The 14,333-nt window shown below is 36.1% G+C and overlaps 1 protein-coding gene across 1 annotated transcript in view; it reads left to right on the forward strand.

The window, feature by feature from the left end:
* Window positions 1–12,251: 12,251 nt before the first annotated feature.
* The window catches only part of MEI4 (meiotic double-stranded break formation protein 4), a 189,741-nt gene continuing 187,659 nt past the window's right edge, over window positions 12,252–14,333 (forward strand). The window contains exon 1 of the mRNA XM_034648277.1: window positions 12,252–12,484. Within this exon, the coding sequence (XP_034504168.1) occupies window positions 12,253–12,484 (232 nt within the window). The 5' untranslated portion in view covers window position 12,252. The remainder of the gene's footprint in view (window positions 12,485–14,333) is intronic.

The raw sequence follows: 14,333 nt of genomic DNA on the forward strand, positions 1-14,333 counted from the left end.
TTGTATGCCTTCTGTAGGGAATTATTGCCCTGCACGGCTTTCTGTCCAATGTTTGAAAACTGTTGATGTATATTTTCTGTTTTGTTTTTTAATTGTTTTAAGGTGGAGTTTGAAATCTGGTCCTTTTAGGGACACCTGGGTGGCTCAGTTGGTTGAGCGTCTGCCTTTGGCTCAGGTCATAATCCTGGGGTCCTGGGATTGAGCCCCACATTGGGCTCCCTGCTCAGCAGGGAGTGTGCTTCTCCCTCTGCCTGCCACACCCCTGCTTGTGCTCTCTCTGTCTCTCCCTCTTAGACAAATAAATAAAATCTTTAAAAATAAAATAAAAATGAAATAAGATAAGGTCCTTTTAAACTCCATCCCTGCTAGAAATCCCTTGTTTAATCAAGGTAAAATTTACATACAATGGAATGGAAATATTGCATGTACCATTGATGGCTCTGACAAATTAACATGCCTGTGTATCCCACCCAGGCTCATATTAAGATATAGAATTTTACTTGAACCCTGGAAAATTCCTTCAGTCTTCTTTCCTGCTAATCCCTTTGCCCTTCTTCTTCTCCTAATAATGAAACATTATTCTTATCTTGTCTGCTGTTGATTAGTTTGTTCTAGAACTTCATTTAAATGGAAACTCAGAGTATGTACACTTTTGTGTAAGTCATTATTCACTCAGTGCAATGTTACGAGATTTAGCTACAGTATTGAATGTATCAGTAGTTCATTCCGTTTTAGTGCTGAGTAGTATTTCATTGTATGGATATACCAAAATTTGTTTATTCATCCTGCTATTGATGAAAATACAGGCTCTTTCTGGTTTTTAGGTATTATGCATAAAGCTGCTATGAACATTCTTATGTAAGTCTTTGTGACATATATTTTTATATCTTTTGGCAAGAGTGGATTTCCTGGGCTTTAGGGAGGCGTATGTTCAACCTTCTAAAAAACCTTAGAGTGAAAGGTGAAGCCTTTTCCAGAAATGGTTATGCCATTTTGCATTTCTACCAGCTATATATGAAAGTCCCAGTTGCTTCACACACTTATTTTTTTAGCGCTTCTTGTGGATGTAAAGTGGTGTCTCGCTGTGATTTTGATTTCTGTTTTTCTTATTGGATAAGAATAGTAATAGTGTTGAATACCGTTCCTATGGTTATTGACTATTTTATAAAGAAACCTTATGGTTTCTTTTATGACATATTTATGTCTTGTGACCATTTTTTAGTTGGGTTGTCTTTTTTCTTAATGATTTGTGGAAGTTCTTCATATAGTCATGTCCAAGTTTTTTTGTAAGATATATATAGTGAATATTTCTTCCCAGTTGATGGTTTTGCTTTTTGTTTTCTTAATGATGTTTTTTGATGACTAGCAGACTTAATTTTGATGAAGTCTATCGATATTTCTATACTGATTAGTGCTTTTTATGACTTCTCTAAATCATCTTTCCCATGCCCTAATTCACCCTGTTTTCTTTTTTAATTTTAGTTTTAGTTTTTACATGTAAGGCTGTGATTCAGCTAAAGTTGTGTGTGTGTGTGTGTGTGTGTGTGTGTGTATGTGTAAGATCTGAAGAGATGGCAATGTTCATTTTTTCCATGTATTTAACTAATTGTTCTGGCATTATACATAAAAATACTTTACTTTCCCAATTGTCAAGGTGCCCTTATTGAAAATGAATTGACTGTATAAATGTGGCTCTAATTCTAAACATGTTATTTTATTCCATCGATCTGTTTGTCTATCTTTATTCTAATACCACCTGGTCCTAATTGCTTTGTATATTAAGTGTTGCAATTAAGCAGTTTCGGTTTTTCAGCTTTGTTCTTTTTCAAGCTATTCTAGTATAAAATTTAGAAATAATTTGTCAAGCTTTACAAGGAAGTTGATTGGAATTTTGATTAGGATTGTGTATAGAGGTCAATTTGAGGAGAATTAAGATCTTAGTAATATTATCTCTTCCAGTCTGTGAACATAGTATATGTCTCTGTTTAAAGCTTTAAATTTTATTGAACGGTGTTTTATAGATTTCAAGGTAGAAGTCTTTCATATCTACTGGAAAATTTATTCCTAATTATTATTACTTTTAGAATTCTAACCTAAATTGATTTTGTGTAAACATATAATAGATTTTTGCATATTAACCTTGTGTCCTGAGACTAGCTAAAGTCACTCAATTCTGGTAGTTGTTTGTTTTAAGATTCCTTAGGGTTTTCTGTAGACATTCATGTAGAATTTTACTTCTTTCTTTCCAATCTCTATTTATTTTTATTTCTTTCTCTATTCCACTGTCTGTTATCTCTAGTAAAGTATTTAATAGAAATGAGAAAAGTGGATATCTTTGTTGTTTTTTCAGTCTTAGAGGTAAAGCATACACTGTTTCATCATTAAGGGTAATGTTTCCTGTGAATTTTTATAGATCTTTGTCACAGTGAGTAAAATCCCTTTTTTTAAATTATTTTTAATGGAGAGTTCTTTTAAAATTGTGAATCAGTTTGAATTTTTCAAATGTTTCTTTTGAAGCTATTAAGAAGACCTATGTTGCTTTTAAAATAGTTTATTGTCTTAGTATGTTGAATTACAGTGATTGATTTTTGAATGTTAAACAAATCTTCCATTCTTCAAAAACTCTCTTCAGTGATGATATTTTTAAATTGTTGGGTTTGGTTTGCTATCACTGTGTAAAGGATTTTTGAGTCTGTGTTCACTACACATATTGTTTTGTAGTATGTTTTTTTACCCTTTGTAATATTTTTGTAAATTTTGGTATCAGGGTTATATCAATATACATATTGGATTATAAAACAAGTTGTGGTATTTCCTTTTTCTCTGTTTTTCACAAAAAGAGTTTGTGAGGTTTGTTCTATTCCCTCTCCTTTATTTTTTGAAAGATTTCATATAAACTTGGTACAATTTCTTCTTTCATTGTTAACTAGAATTTGGTAGTGAAACCACGTGGGAATTGAATTTTGTTTGAGTGAGGTGAGGTTTTTAATAAACGTGAAATTTTAATACATAGAGGGCTACTCAGAATGCTTTGTCTTCTTTTGTCAATGTTGGTCAGTATATTTTTTCAAGGAATTTCACTGTAAGTTCTCAAATTTATTAGCATAGATTATTCATAATATTGTATGAGTTTTTTTTAACTTTAATTCCAGTGTGTACTTAACATACAGTGTTCTCTTCCTTTCAGGTGTACAATATAGTGATTCAGCAATTCCATATATTGCTCAGTGATCATCAAGATACTTCTGTTCATCTATTTCTCCCACCTACATTCTGGGAATCATCTGTTTGTTCTCTAGTGGTTAAGAATCTGTTTTTTGGTTTGTCTCTCTTTTTCTCTTTCTTTTTCTTTTGTTTGTTTGCTTAGTTTCTTAAATTCCACATATGAGTGAGAGTATATGGTGTTTGTCTTTCTTTGGCTTATTTCACTTAATGTTATATTCTCTCTACAACCATCCATGTTGTTGCAAATGGCAAGATTTCATTTCTTTTTTTTTTTTCCTTTTTAGATTTTATTTTTATTTATTTCAGAGAGAGAGAGAGAGCACGTGCATACACACAAAGCGGGGGAGGGGCAGAGGGAGAGAGAATCTCAAGCAGACTTCCTGCCGAGTGTGGAGCCTGATGTGGAGCTCTATCTCAAGGTTCTGAGAACATGACCTGAGCCAAATCCAAGAGTCAGATGCTCCATCAAAAGAGCCACCCACGTACCCCATGATTTCATTCATATATTTTTTTAAGATTTTATTAATTTGAGAGAGAGAAAGAGAGAGCATGAGCAGAGAGAGGAGAAGAGGCAGAGGAAGAAACAGACTCCCTGCTGAGCAGGCAGCCTGGTGTGGGGCTCAGTCCCAGGACCGAATGGGAATTTTTTTGTCTCAGCGTATGATCGACCTTGTTGAGTGTCCCACGTGAACTTCAACAGAGTATGTGTGCCTCTGCTTTCATAAGGTATAAAGTTCTGGTTGGTATGGTTGGTATTATGATTCAAATCTTTTCTGTCATCATCATGGTTAGTCAAGGTTTAGGTATTCTATCAATTACTGAAAGAAGTGTGTTAAAATCTTCACATATGATTGTGGATTTGTGTCTCTTCCTTACGTTTTTCTTCAGGTATTTGGAAATTCTATTATTGCTATTATGTGCATACACAATTAGGATTGTTAATCTTGATTAATTGACCTTTTTAAAATCATATGAAACGTTCCTCTACATCGCTCCTAATATTTCTTGTCATGAAGTCTCTTTTGTCTGATATTAATAGAACCGGTCCAGATTTCTTATGTTTACTGTTTGCATTTTCAGTTACTTTCAGTCTATCTTTGTTTGAGAATAGTTAATTACCTTAACTTACATATTTGTGATTTAGTCCTTCAGACACAAATCAAGTAAGTGAGGTAGAGTATCTCCATAGAAGTTTTCTTTTGAGATAAATTGCCAAATATATGTGTAAATTAATAAATTTCCTTTATTTTTTCTATTTCAGTAAAATTTGTAAAAGGATAAAACCCAACTCTTAAAATTGTCTATAGTAATTGAAAGGACAAATAGATTTAGACATAGAAGTATGATGACTTCAAGATCTGAATTTCTTCTGTGGCATGAGCTACTCTGAGAAATTACTGTGGCTTTAAACAAGTTACTTTAATTGATAACCCCAGAGTAAAACTGAACGTTGATACAGGTAAGGCTAGTTGAGTATCCCATTTACAAGATGAAATAGATACATATTCGTGCCAATAAAAGACCTCTTTCATGGTTGGAAGATAACATATTAAAATAGATTCTAGAAATTCTTAATACAAACAGCATTCCCTGAAAGAAAAGAAAAAAAAAAAAAAGACACCTAATGCAATGTTGTTCTGCCTATACTTTCCATGGGCACCAAGGTTCAGGCCTGGCCATGATGTCATTATGAGGCTGTTCCTTGGCTATCATGGGTTTGGGTTGGTAATCTCAGGTTGGTCAGATCTAAGTTTTAAGGAGGACAGCAAGTTTTGATGGGTGAAGAAACGGAATTTGGGAAGTTTGATGTAGCTGCTTGGGAAAAGTAAACAATCATTGTTAAGACCACAGGATTGCTAATACTTTTGACCTTGAATGGTTCCTGTTACATGGGAAGAGGTAGATATTAGTTACAATGGTGGAAGGAGAGCTAGGGACCGCTTCCTGCTCCAGGTGCCATCACCTGGTACCAGAAACATGTGCCTTATGCTGTTTTTTGTTGCCTTGGAGGGTACTGTGCTGAGCTTCTAGAAGAGCCTGCAGCTTCTTCTGATATTCCTTAGTTGGTTAGGGGTTGTTGTAGTGGTACTCAGTGGGACAGGAGATAGCTAACATGAATCCAGTTCTTGGTGGAGAAGAGCATTGTATTGATACGGGATGTCTGATTTTGGAGGGTGCAATGCCATAGAACGAGGTTGGGAGCCTGGGCAGGAGCAGGTGGGAGCAGACAGTTGTAGATAAAAGCTTGAGGACCAAGTTCTGAGTGATGGCTTACCTGCAACAAAGGCTATATTGCCTCTGTGTGTTTGTTGTCTGGAGCAAGTTGAGGGGCTTAGTTGAAAGGGACAAATATTCAGAGGACATTGTATACTAGAAGATGTCGAGAATCAGAGTGCCCAGCATGTGTGAAGCAGTCCCTCTCTTTAGTAGGCTATTTTAGGCTAGTAAAAAGTAGAATTCTATTTTGTTAAATGTAAATCTAAGTGAATGTAAAAAATGTATTAGACTTATTTATAAATGAAGCCCTTTGAGAAGCCATGAAGCATTGTCAGTTGCTCTCTGAAATTCTCAGTGGTTACCTTGGTGAGATTTAAATGAGAGAGAGAGATGAGAATTAGGGCATCTTTTCAGCCTTAAAGAAAATGTTTTGTGGGGCTGCTCCTGTTTCCTTGAGTTGATGTCTTAGGTGTACACAGAAGGGAAGTATAGGAAGGTATTATGTAATAGTAGTTAGAAAGCAAATTGTGTTTCCTAATGTGTCATTTACAAAATGGGACTTCTTTGGATAGGGCCTTTTACTTTTTCCAGGGGACCCTGCCTCGCCACCTCCCCTCCTTAGTCTTCTGTGCCCCTTGCAGAAGCCAGCTGCTCTTCTCCCCTGGGATTGGCTGAACCTTTCTCAGTTGCCTCTTCTGGTTGTTTCTTTGGCTTCTGGCTTCATCCTATAGTCATCCTCATTTTATGACACGTAACTTTTTTCATTTCCAGAGTGTAGCCTCATAAAAATTCCAAATTTGTAGAGTTTATGGATTTGAGTTCTGTAGATCACCAGACCTTTTCATATACCCTGTGAGAACAAGATGTTTGTTTTTGTGATAAGGATTATATCCATATCAGTGTGTGAATACCAGTGTAACTAGGAAACACCTACAATTCTTCTGAATTATATTTTTAAATATGTGCTAATAGTAGGTATCAGGTTCTTTTCCCTTCTGCGGACTTATGTAGTGGAGGAAGATGGTTGAGGATTGTTCTATATGTACATGACTTTGCATTTCTAAATCAGTGTACTTTTTGTTGACTTATAAAATGTGATACATTTTTCCCATATGAAATTCTGCAGCATTCCTTGCTAGAATCCAGAGAAAACCTTTCCTTTGACAAAAAAAGAAGCATTGAGGAGTCAGAAGGGAGGGTGGGGGTTTGCATAAAAAGAAAACAGTTGTTGAGAGACTCTGTGGACAATTAAAGTCTATGATTAATTAACTTTTTCAACATGAGGAAAATGATAGATAGTTGGCCTGTTTTGATGAAAAGGAAACGAAAAAAAGTAAGCATCCTTTTATCTTTACTAGCCTCTTGTCATGAACAGATCTCTTTGCTGAGAAGGCTTTTAAAGGCCCCCTTAATAATTAAGTTGAAAGATTTGAAATCTTGAGTAACTCCTGATTCTTTTATGTAAAATTTCACATGATGTTAATCTGCTTAGCACTTCCCAGTACAGTGTGTGCTGAAACTATAACAATGATTAGAATTTTTCAGCCACCTAATCCAAAAATCAGATGTCAGACCTTGTCCAAGTTTTACTGAAACTAATTATCCAAAAAGTCTTACAATATCTTACTGTTCTGGCATTGCCAGAACTCTGCTGTGCCCCAGACTAATATTTGATAAATGCATATTCCATCATCATAGTACATAGGGACTTCCTCTTGTACTCACTTTATCCTATCATATTCATCTCAGTGATTTAGGGAATGCTCTTCAGTGTCTTGCTTTATGGGCAAGACAAGTATTTATTGTAGAGTTCACATGAGATAAAACCTGGCTTTTTCCGTTATAGCTTACCCTCTTCTGCAACCTGTGTATGAACTAGATTTTATCTTTCTTGTATTTTCTTTACTCAAGAATTATTTTGGTGAAAGTTCATGGGTATATTGTACAAAGGCGTACGTTTAGAGGGAGTAGAGTCACTGGAAGTAGTCAAGAAAGGATGTGTCGCAGAGTTAAGACAGACCGATGTGACCTTCAGGTCAACTAATTAAATTCCCCTCCTAATCCATTCTCCCTCTAGTGCCATACTCCCTAATATGTAATTGACAAAGACTTACTGATGAGAGACGGGATTAAGAGCTGGCCAAGCAGTCTTCTGTGACTGCCTGACCTATATTGATATGTTCATCATTCATTCACTCTTGCACTCATTCAAGTATTTAGTTGACAGTCCACATTCATGGCATGGGGAATACAGTGGCTAGTAGCTTCCTGGTTGCTCATATTGGAAAGTTGGGTGTTTTTTTTTTAAATATAATTTTTTAAAGATTTTATTTATTTATTTGAGAGAGAGAGAGAGAAGGAGAGCACAAGTGGGGTAGGGGCAGAGGGAGAAGCAGACTGCCTGCTGAGCAAGGAGCCCAGTGCAGGGCTTGATCCTTAAACTCCAGCATCTTGACCTGAGCCCAAGGCAGACACTTAACCGACTGAGCCACCCAGGCGCCCTCATGTTGGAAAGTTTTTCAAGTTTTTTTGCCTTACCTCCAAAATCCACTGTGTCCTTTGGGTTAGTGGAAGGAACACCAAATATATCTGAATGAAGGAGCATTCATCTATGTGTGGACATAAAAAAGCCTGAAGTCCACAAGCTTAGTGGAATTTGGGGAAAGCTGATCAAGGGTGGAGATTAGAGAATTTAAGGGACAGAATTCTCATTCCATTGACTGTATTTCCTCAATTCTTCAGGCACTCTGACAGTTTCAAATTTCTGAGTATGTTGAATGTGCTATTATTTTATTCTTACCCTTATCATCTCCCAAGCTGTAGTTGAACCGATAGTGTGTTTTACAGTTGAAGTTCTCTTAGAATTGAGGAGGTGAGCACTACAGGCTGGAGCTTCTCATCACAGCCATGACATGATAGGTGTAGACTTGAGGCTTCATTCAAAACTCATCTTCATTTTCCCTATAATATGTAATTTGAAAAATATAGGATAGGGAATATTTTTATAGGGTTAGTATTAAATTTTTCTGTCATATATAGCACGTTTTATAATATTTATTGTAGAAAACTTGGAAACTATAGAAAAGCATAAACAAGAAAACGAAATCAGACTTCCTCAACTCATAGTCAGTGTTTTGTTTGTATTTTGGTGAATAACCCTGGTCTTTCTCCCTCCCTCCTCCTTCCCTCTTTCTTCTTTCTCTCTTTCCTTCCCTTCCCCTTTTCTACCTCCGAATCTATCAATATATCAATCTCTGTGTATGGATCCCCCCCAATTTTCCCCCCAATTTTCCAGTTTTACTGTGTTTACTGTTTTATGTTTGCTCTGCAGTTAATGTCACGTGGGAAACACTTTCCCACGGTTTTAAATATTTAAAAATTTTTTTTCACTTCAGTTGTATATTATGTCATAATTTAGCGCATCTCTGTTGTATATTCAAGCTGGTGACAGGTTTTGTTTTGTTTTGGTAATTATAAGTAATGCTATAAGATCATCTGTGGGCATAACGCTTTGTATGTAGCCCTGGTCGTGTTTTTAAGATCTTAGAACTTGTATCGCTAGTCCAAAGGGGGATAAGTATTTTGAAGGTGTTTGATACACATTAGGGAAATATCCTCCTGAATGGTTACCTAATTTAAACTTTCACTTCTTGTATAGGAATAATCTGGGGCTCTTTATTTCATGGAATGTTCATCAGTGATCTTGGAGATGAACAGAATTTAGAATTCAGGATTATAAGTCAAAACAGTTTTGACAGTTTAGAGAATTGGTTAGTTGATAAAAATTAAAGTTCAGCAGGGGAAAATGAGGGTAGGAGAAATAGGACAGACAAAAATTGCCAAAATACTGTTTGCAGAGTAGCCATTTCTGCATGTACTGCTTGAAGGAGAATCCAGGGGTCGTAAAGAATGTGACTAGATTCCTCTCTAGCCCCATGGGGACTTTACTGAAGTAAGGTCTGTTCCCAAATGTAAAGAAAAAGAAAGATCATTTGAGCTAATGCTGTATTCTAAAAAGACTGTTAAAATTTTGTGTTTTCTGCTGTTAAGAATTCAAAGACACTAAATACCTTCTTGGGGAACATTTAATGTTCATTTTAACTATTTATGATAATTATTTGAGCATAAATTGAATTTTAAAAAAGCTTTCTGAAAGTTACTACCAATCTTTCCTCATTTAAGTAGAGAATATGTTTAGGAAGCTCATATTTTCTTCCATGAAATTTCAGGGGAAATAGAATTATCTTTACCTTGCAAATGGTATTTTGAGGATAGGAATGTTATCCTTAGATAAAAATGGCACATGTTTATAAACACACACACACACATACACACTCACACACACTAAAATGCGAGGAAGCAGTTTAAAATGCCTGCTTCTGTTTGGTTGTAGGTTATCATTCTATGTGTGTAATTTATATGGTAGAAGGCTCTCTCAACATATCTATTAGCAATCACTTCTGTTCACTAGTGGTACAATTCTAATTAGTGTTCAGACAAGTGACCTTGGGATAGTTATAATCCAGAAGGACTTTATAATTTGTTCTTTTTTTGTTGACTGACATTCAGCATGATTTTAAGGCTATTAGCAAATCACATATGATGACTTAAAAATCAGAGCATTTAATTAATTAGCTCGCTTAAATCAATTAATGAAATATCTTTGCAAGATGACAAGGAGTTTTTTGTTATCCAGAGAATTTTGTCCTTTGTGCTAATAAACAGGTTTTTTCTTTTTAGTTTTTAGCCTAGATTGCCACCATTCATAATTGAATGTCAGCTTGTTTTCTAGCCAGAACACTTTAAATAGGTTATTATTTTCATTATTATTATTATTATCTTCAGTCAGTGCTGTTACATCTGATGGTAGGCTCACTTCTTTAGGAGGGTCATCCACGCTCTGTGCTCTCTGCACACAGGTGCTCTCCTGAAGCACTGAGAGGCAGGGAGTCTGTCCCCATCACTGACACAGCAGATGAGGGATGAACCAGCCAAGTGACGTGGTTGCTGTGGAAGCTAAAATAAGTGCAGTTATAATTCTTATAAGTGCAGTTATAATTCTAATTAGTTTGTCTATCTTAGCAGCATCTAGTCCTGGGTATATTGTACAGCTGTGAATGGCTGAAAATAAGGCAGCTATACTTTGCTTTTGGAAATCTATTCTAAATAAATTTTTTTCTAGTTATAATGTGATATATGTTCATTGTTAAAAATTAGGAAAATTTAGAGAAGTATCTGTCAGAAAATAAAAATCACTGATAATTATATAGTGGAGATAAATCCTATTTACATTTTTTGTATTTCCCAATTTTTTACATAATTGAGATCCTACTGTACATGTAATGTTATGTCCTCAGTGTTTTTCATTAGTACTTTCTCATGGTAATAAAAAATATCTCTGAAAAACCCTATTTTAATAGATGATATTCATTTGAATGGTCCTGTTGTTATTTACTTAACTATTTGGCTGTTGGTCCTAGTTTTCATTTATAAATTATTGTCATGAACATATCGTACATACATTTTTGTGTTGATCTCTGATTATAATAAAGCAGTATTATGCTTTCTCTTAGATTGTGTATTTTCAGTGCTAACCTATAGAATACCAGATAGGTACACAGTTTTGTAGGTGGTGATAAGTCTGAAAAGATTTTGTATGTTGGTATATGAACTGTTCTTTGAAGGATGCACCACCAGGGCTTTGGCAGCTATGAGAGTCAGGGCATTACAACCGGGGAAAATTCAGGAGCAGCGGCGTGAATAGGAATGAGCTTAGGCTGTGTGCATCTCTTTGTAGGAGTATGATTTAACCACAGTGGAAGGACAGGCTTGAGAGCTTGAACAAAATAAAGCTTGAAATGTGGAGTAAAGAATTTGAATTTGTTAGAATAGATGTGGCAGTCAAAGGTCCTAAATTCTCTGGACCATTGTACTATTCATTATGAATCTTTATGTAGCACATTTAATGTGCAAAGCTCCCCCTTGTGGACACCCACAAGGGGTTTATACTTCAGTGAGGGTCATAGTATTTATCCCGTGAATGCAGGGTTCTGTCATGTCCTCAAATACATTCCTAGAGTCAGACTGCGATACAGTGCTGGTTTGGAAAAGTTTGCTCATGGTGGCAGTTGGAAATCTTTGGAGGTGCAGAATCAGAGCATAGCCACAACTTAAATGATGCACATATTTTAAGGACTGTTCTCAGTATAGATTGGAGGGGCCTGGTTAAAGGCAGGAATAGTAGCAAGTAGGTCATGGTTCATGAAGGAATGTAGGACTGGGAAGCACGGACTTTAAGTTAGCAGAATGGGTTGGAGGAGAAGGGTTTACATTTAAAGGATTTGATTTAGTGGTTCTGATTACAGAGTTGACTCCTTTCAAAATGTAAAAGGCTCAGTGCCCTTCCCAAATTTGCTGTATCTCAATTTTGGGGAGATGAGACCAGATATATGTATATGTATGTATTTTTAAAGCTCCCTTAGAGACTCCGATGTGTGCCTCTGGTTAGAAAACACTAAGTGAATTAATGTGTGTTTTTTCCACCCCAGGAATTTGTTGAATTGTCTGAATCTACTGTTTTGAATTTTTATACACTTAATATGCATGTTATGCATTTTTCTTTTGCATATTTTTTTCGTACTCTCTTCAGTTCCTGAGAATTTTTTTTCTGTTACTTGGTGTCAAGTTCTTTTACAAACTTACATTAGTGTTACTCTGAAAAATCAATTTTGAGCAAATGAAATGCACTACAAAAGTTAAAAGAAATTTCTGCAACTTTTTTCTTACTAAATGATAGGGACAAAAGCCAGGATGGATGATCAAACATGGTATTTGAGAACGTCAAAGGTGGCTCTGGCCTTGGCAATTATCCGCTCAACACCAGCAGACACAAGCAGCAGAGAATACACAGAGCACCTTGCGAAGGTGGTGTCTGAGCAGGAGTCAACGTGGAAATCAAAAGTCCAAGCCTTGGAAGCTGAAGTTCTGCAATTACGCCACACACTTCTTCTGAGCAGGATGCGTGCGGGAGTGTTTAAGAATGGTGAGTATATAAAACGTCATTCTGGGTTTTTATTGTTTACTTTTTTTTAAAGATTTATTTATCCATTTTAGAGAGAAAGAGAGAGAGCAAGTGGGGAGGGGAGGAGCAGAGGGAGAGGGAGAGACTCGCAGGCAGACTCAGTGCCGAGTGCCGAGCCCAACGTGTGGCTCGATCTCATGACCCTGTGATCATGAGCTGAGCTGAAACTAAGAATTGGTTGCCCAAGTGACCGAACCACCCAGGTGCCCCTTTATTGTTTACTTATAATTTAATTTAATTTTTAAAAAAATCGAGTATAGCTGACACACAATGTTACATTAGTTTCAGGTATACAGTTTAGTGATTTGATAACTCTATACATTATGCTGTATTCACCAAAAGTGTGGCTACCGTCTGTCTCATTACATCGCAATTACAGTATCATAGACTGTATTCCTTATGCTGTGCCTTTTATTCCCAGGACTTAACTCATTCTGTAGCTGGAGGGCTGTATCTACCTCTCTCCTTCACCCATTTTGCCCAGTCTCCCAGCCCCCTCCCCTCTGGCAACCATCAGTTTGTTGTCTGTATTTATATGTCTGATTCTGCTTTTTGTTTGTTTATTGTTTTTTTTTAGATTCTATTTATGAGTGGAATCATATGGTACTTATTCTTCTCAGTGTGACTTATTTCCCTTAGTATAATACCATCTAGGTCCTTCCATGTTGCCTCAAATGGCATGATCTCATCCTTTTTTATGTCTGTGTAGTATTCCATTGTGTGTGTGTGTGTGTGTGTGTGTGTGTGTGTGTGTAAGTGTATATGTGTGTCTACATGTAGGTAGAACATTTTCCTTATCCATTCGTCTGTTGTTGGACACTTGGGTTACTTCCATGCCTTGACTGTTATAAATAATGCTGAAATAACGTAGGGGTGCATATATCTTTTCTTGTTAGGATTTTAGTTTTCTCTGGGTAAATATTCAATAGTGGAATTATTAAATCATATGATATTTCTATTTTTAATTTTTTGAGGAACCTCCATACCATTTTCCACAGTGGCTGTACCAATTCTGTTTTATTTCATCTTCACAATTATTTCGAAATTGTGTAGTTTCCTAAAACTAGACTCTTGCCCTATAAAGATTTTTTTTTACTTATAGTCATTCATTAGAAGTTTATTGTTACTTCCTAATGAATGAGGCTACATTAGATATTGGGATGAAGTTGGAGAATGAAAATATCTAGATGTGAAGGCCATAATGTTTTAAGCTTACTGGATAAAATTTAAAGTCTCATTACTTAACCTTATTATTTTACTATGTATGTTATATTGCATTTATATTAAATAAATCATCTAGCAGTCATATATCATGTACCAGCGATGGACCAGGTATGCAGTGGGTGGTGGGGATGCAAAAAACACATAAGAGGAGGTGCTGTCCTTGTCATTAAGTACCTACCATTCTAGCAGGGAAGATAGACCTATAAATGATTAACCCAGTGTGATAAATGCTTTAATAAAGATACTGACAAAGCACAGAGGAAGAAGCCATTCATTCTGCCTGATTTTTGAAAAGACTTCTCAGGTCTGGCCTTCAAGGTTCTGTCTACAGTCATGGTCATAGAGCATGGGGCAAGAGGCAGGAACATGACCAAAGGCAGAGCAATAAAGAATACATGTGCCATTTAGGATGCTGTCAGCATAACACTTCAGAAGTGACCAACACACCATGAGGAGAAAGGAAGAGAAGTGAATTGGGACCAGGCTCAGAAGGGCTTTGAATGACATCCTACAGACTGTTTTAGTTTATTTCCTATCAGTTAGTTGACCATACAATTTATTCTCTCCTTAGGGCCCTTGTGAGAGT

The sequence above is a fragment of the Ailuropoda melanoleuca genome, chromosome 19 (genome assembly GCF_002007445.2).
Source record: "Ailuropoda melanoleuca isolate Jingjing chromosome 19, ASM200744v2, whole genome shotgun sequence".
Classification (NCBI taxonomy): domain Eukaryota; kingdom Metazoa; phylum Chordata; class Mammalia; order Carnivora; family Ursidae; genus Ailuropoda; species Ailuropoda melanoleuca.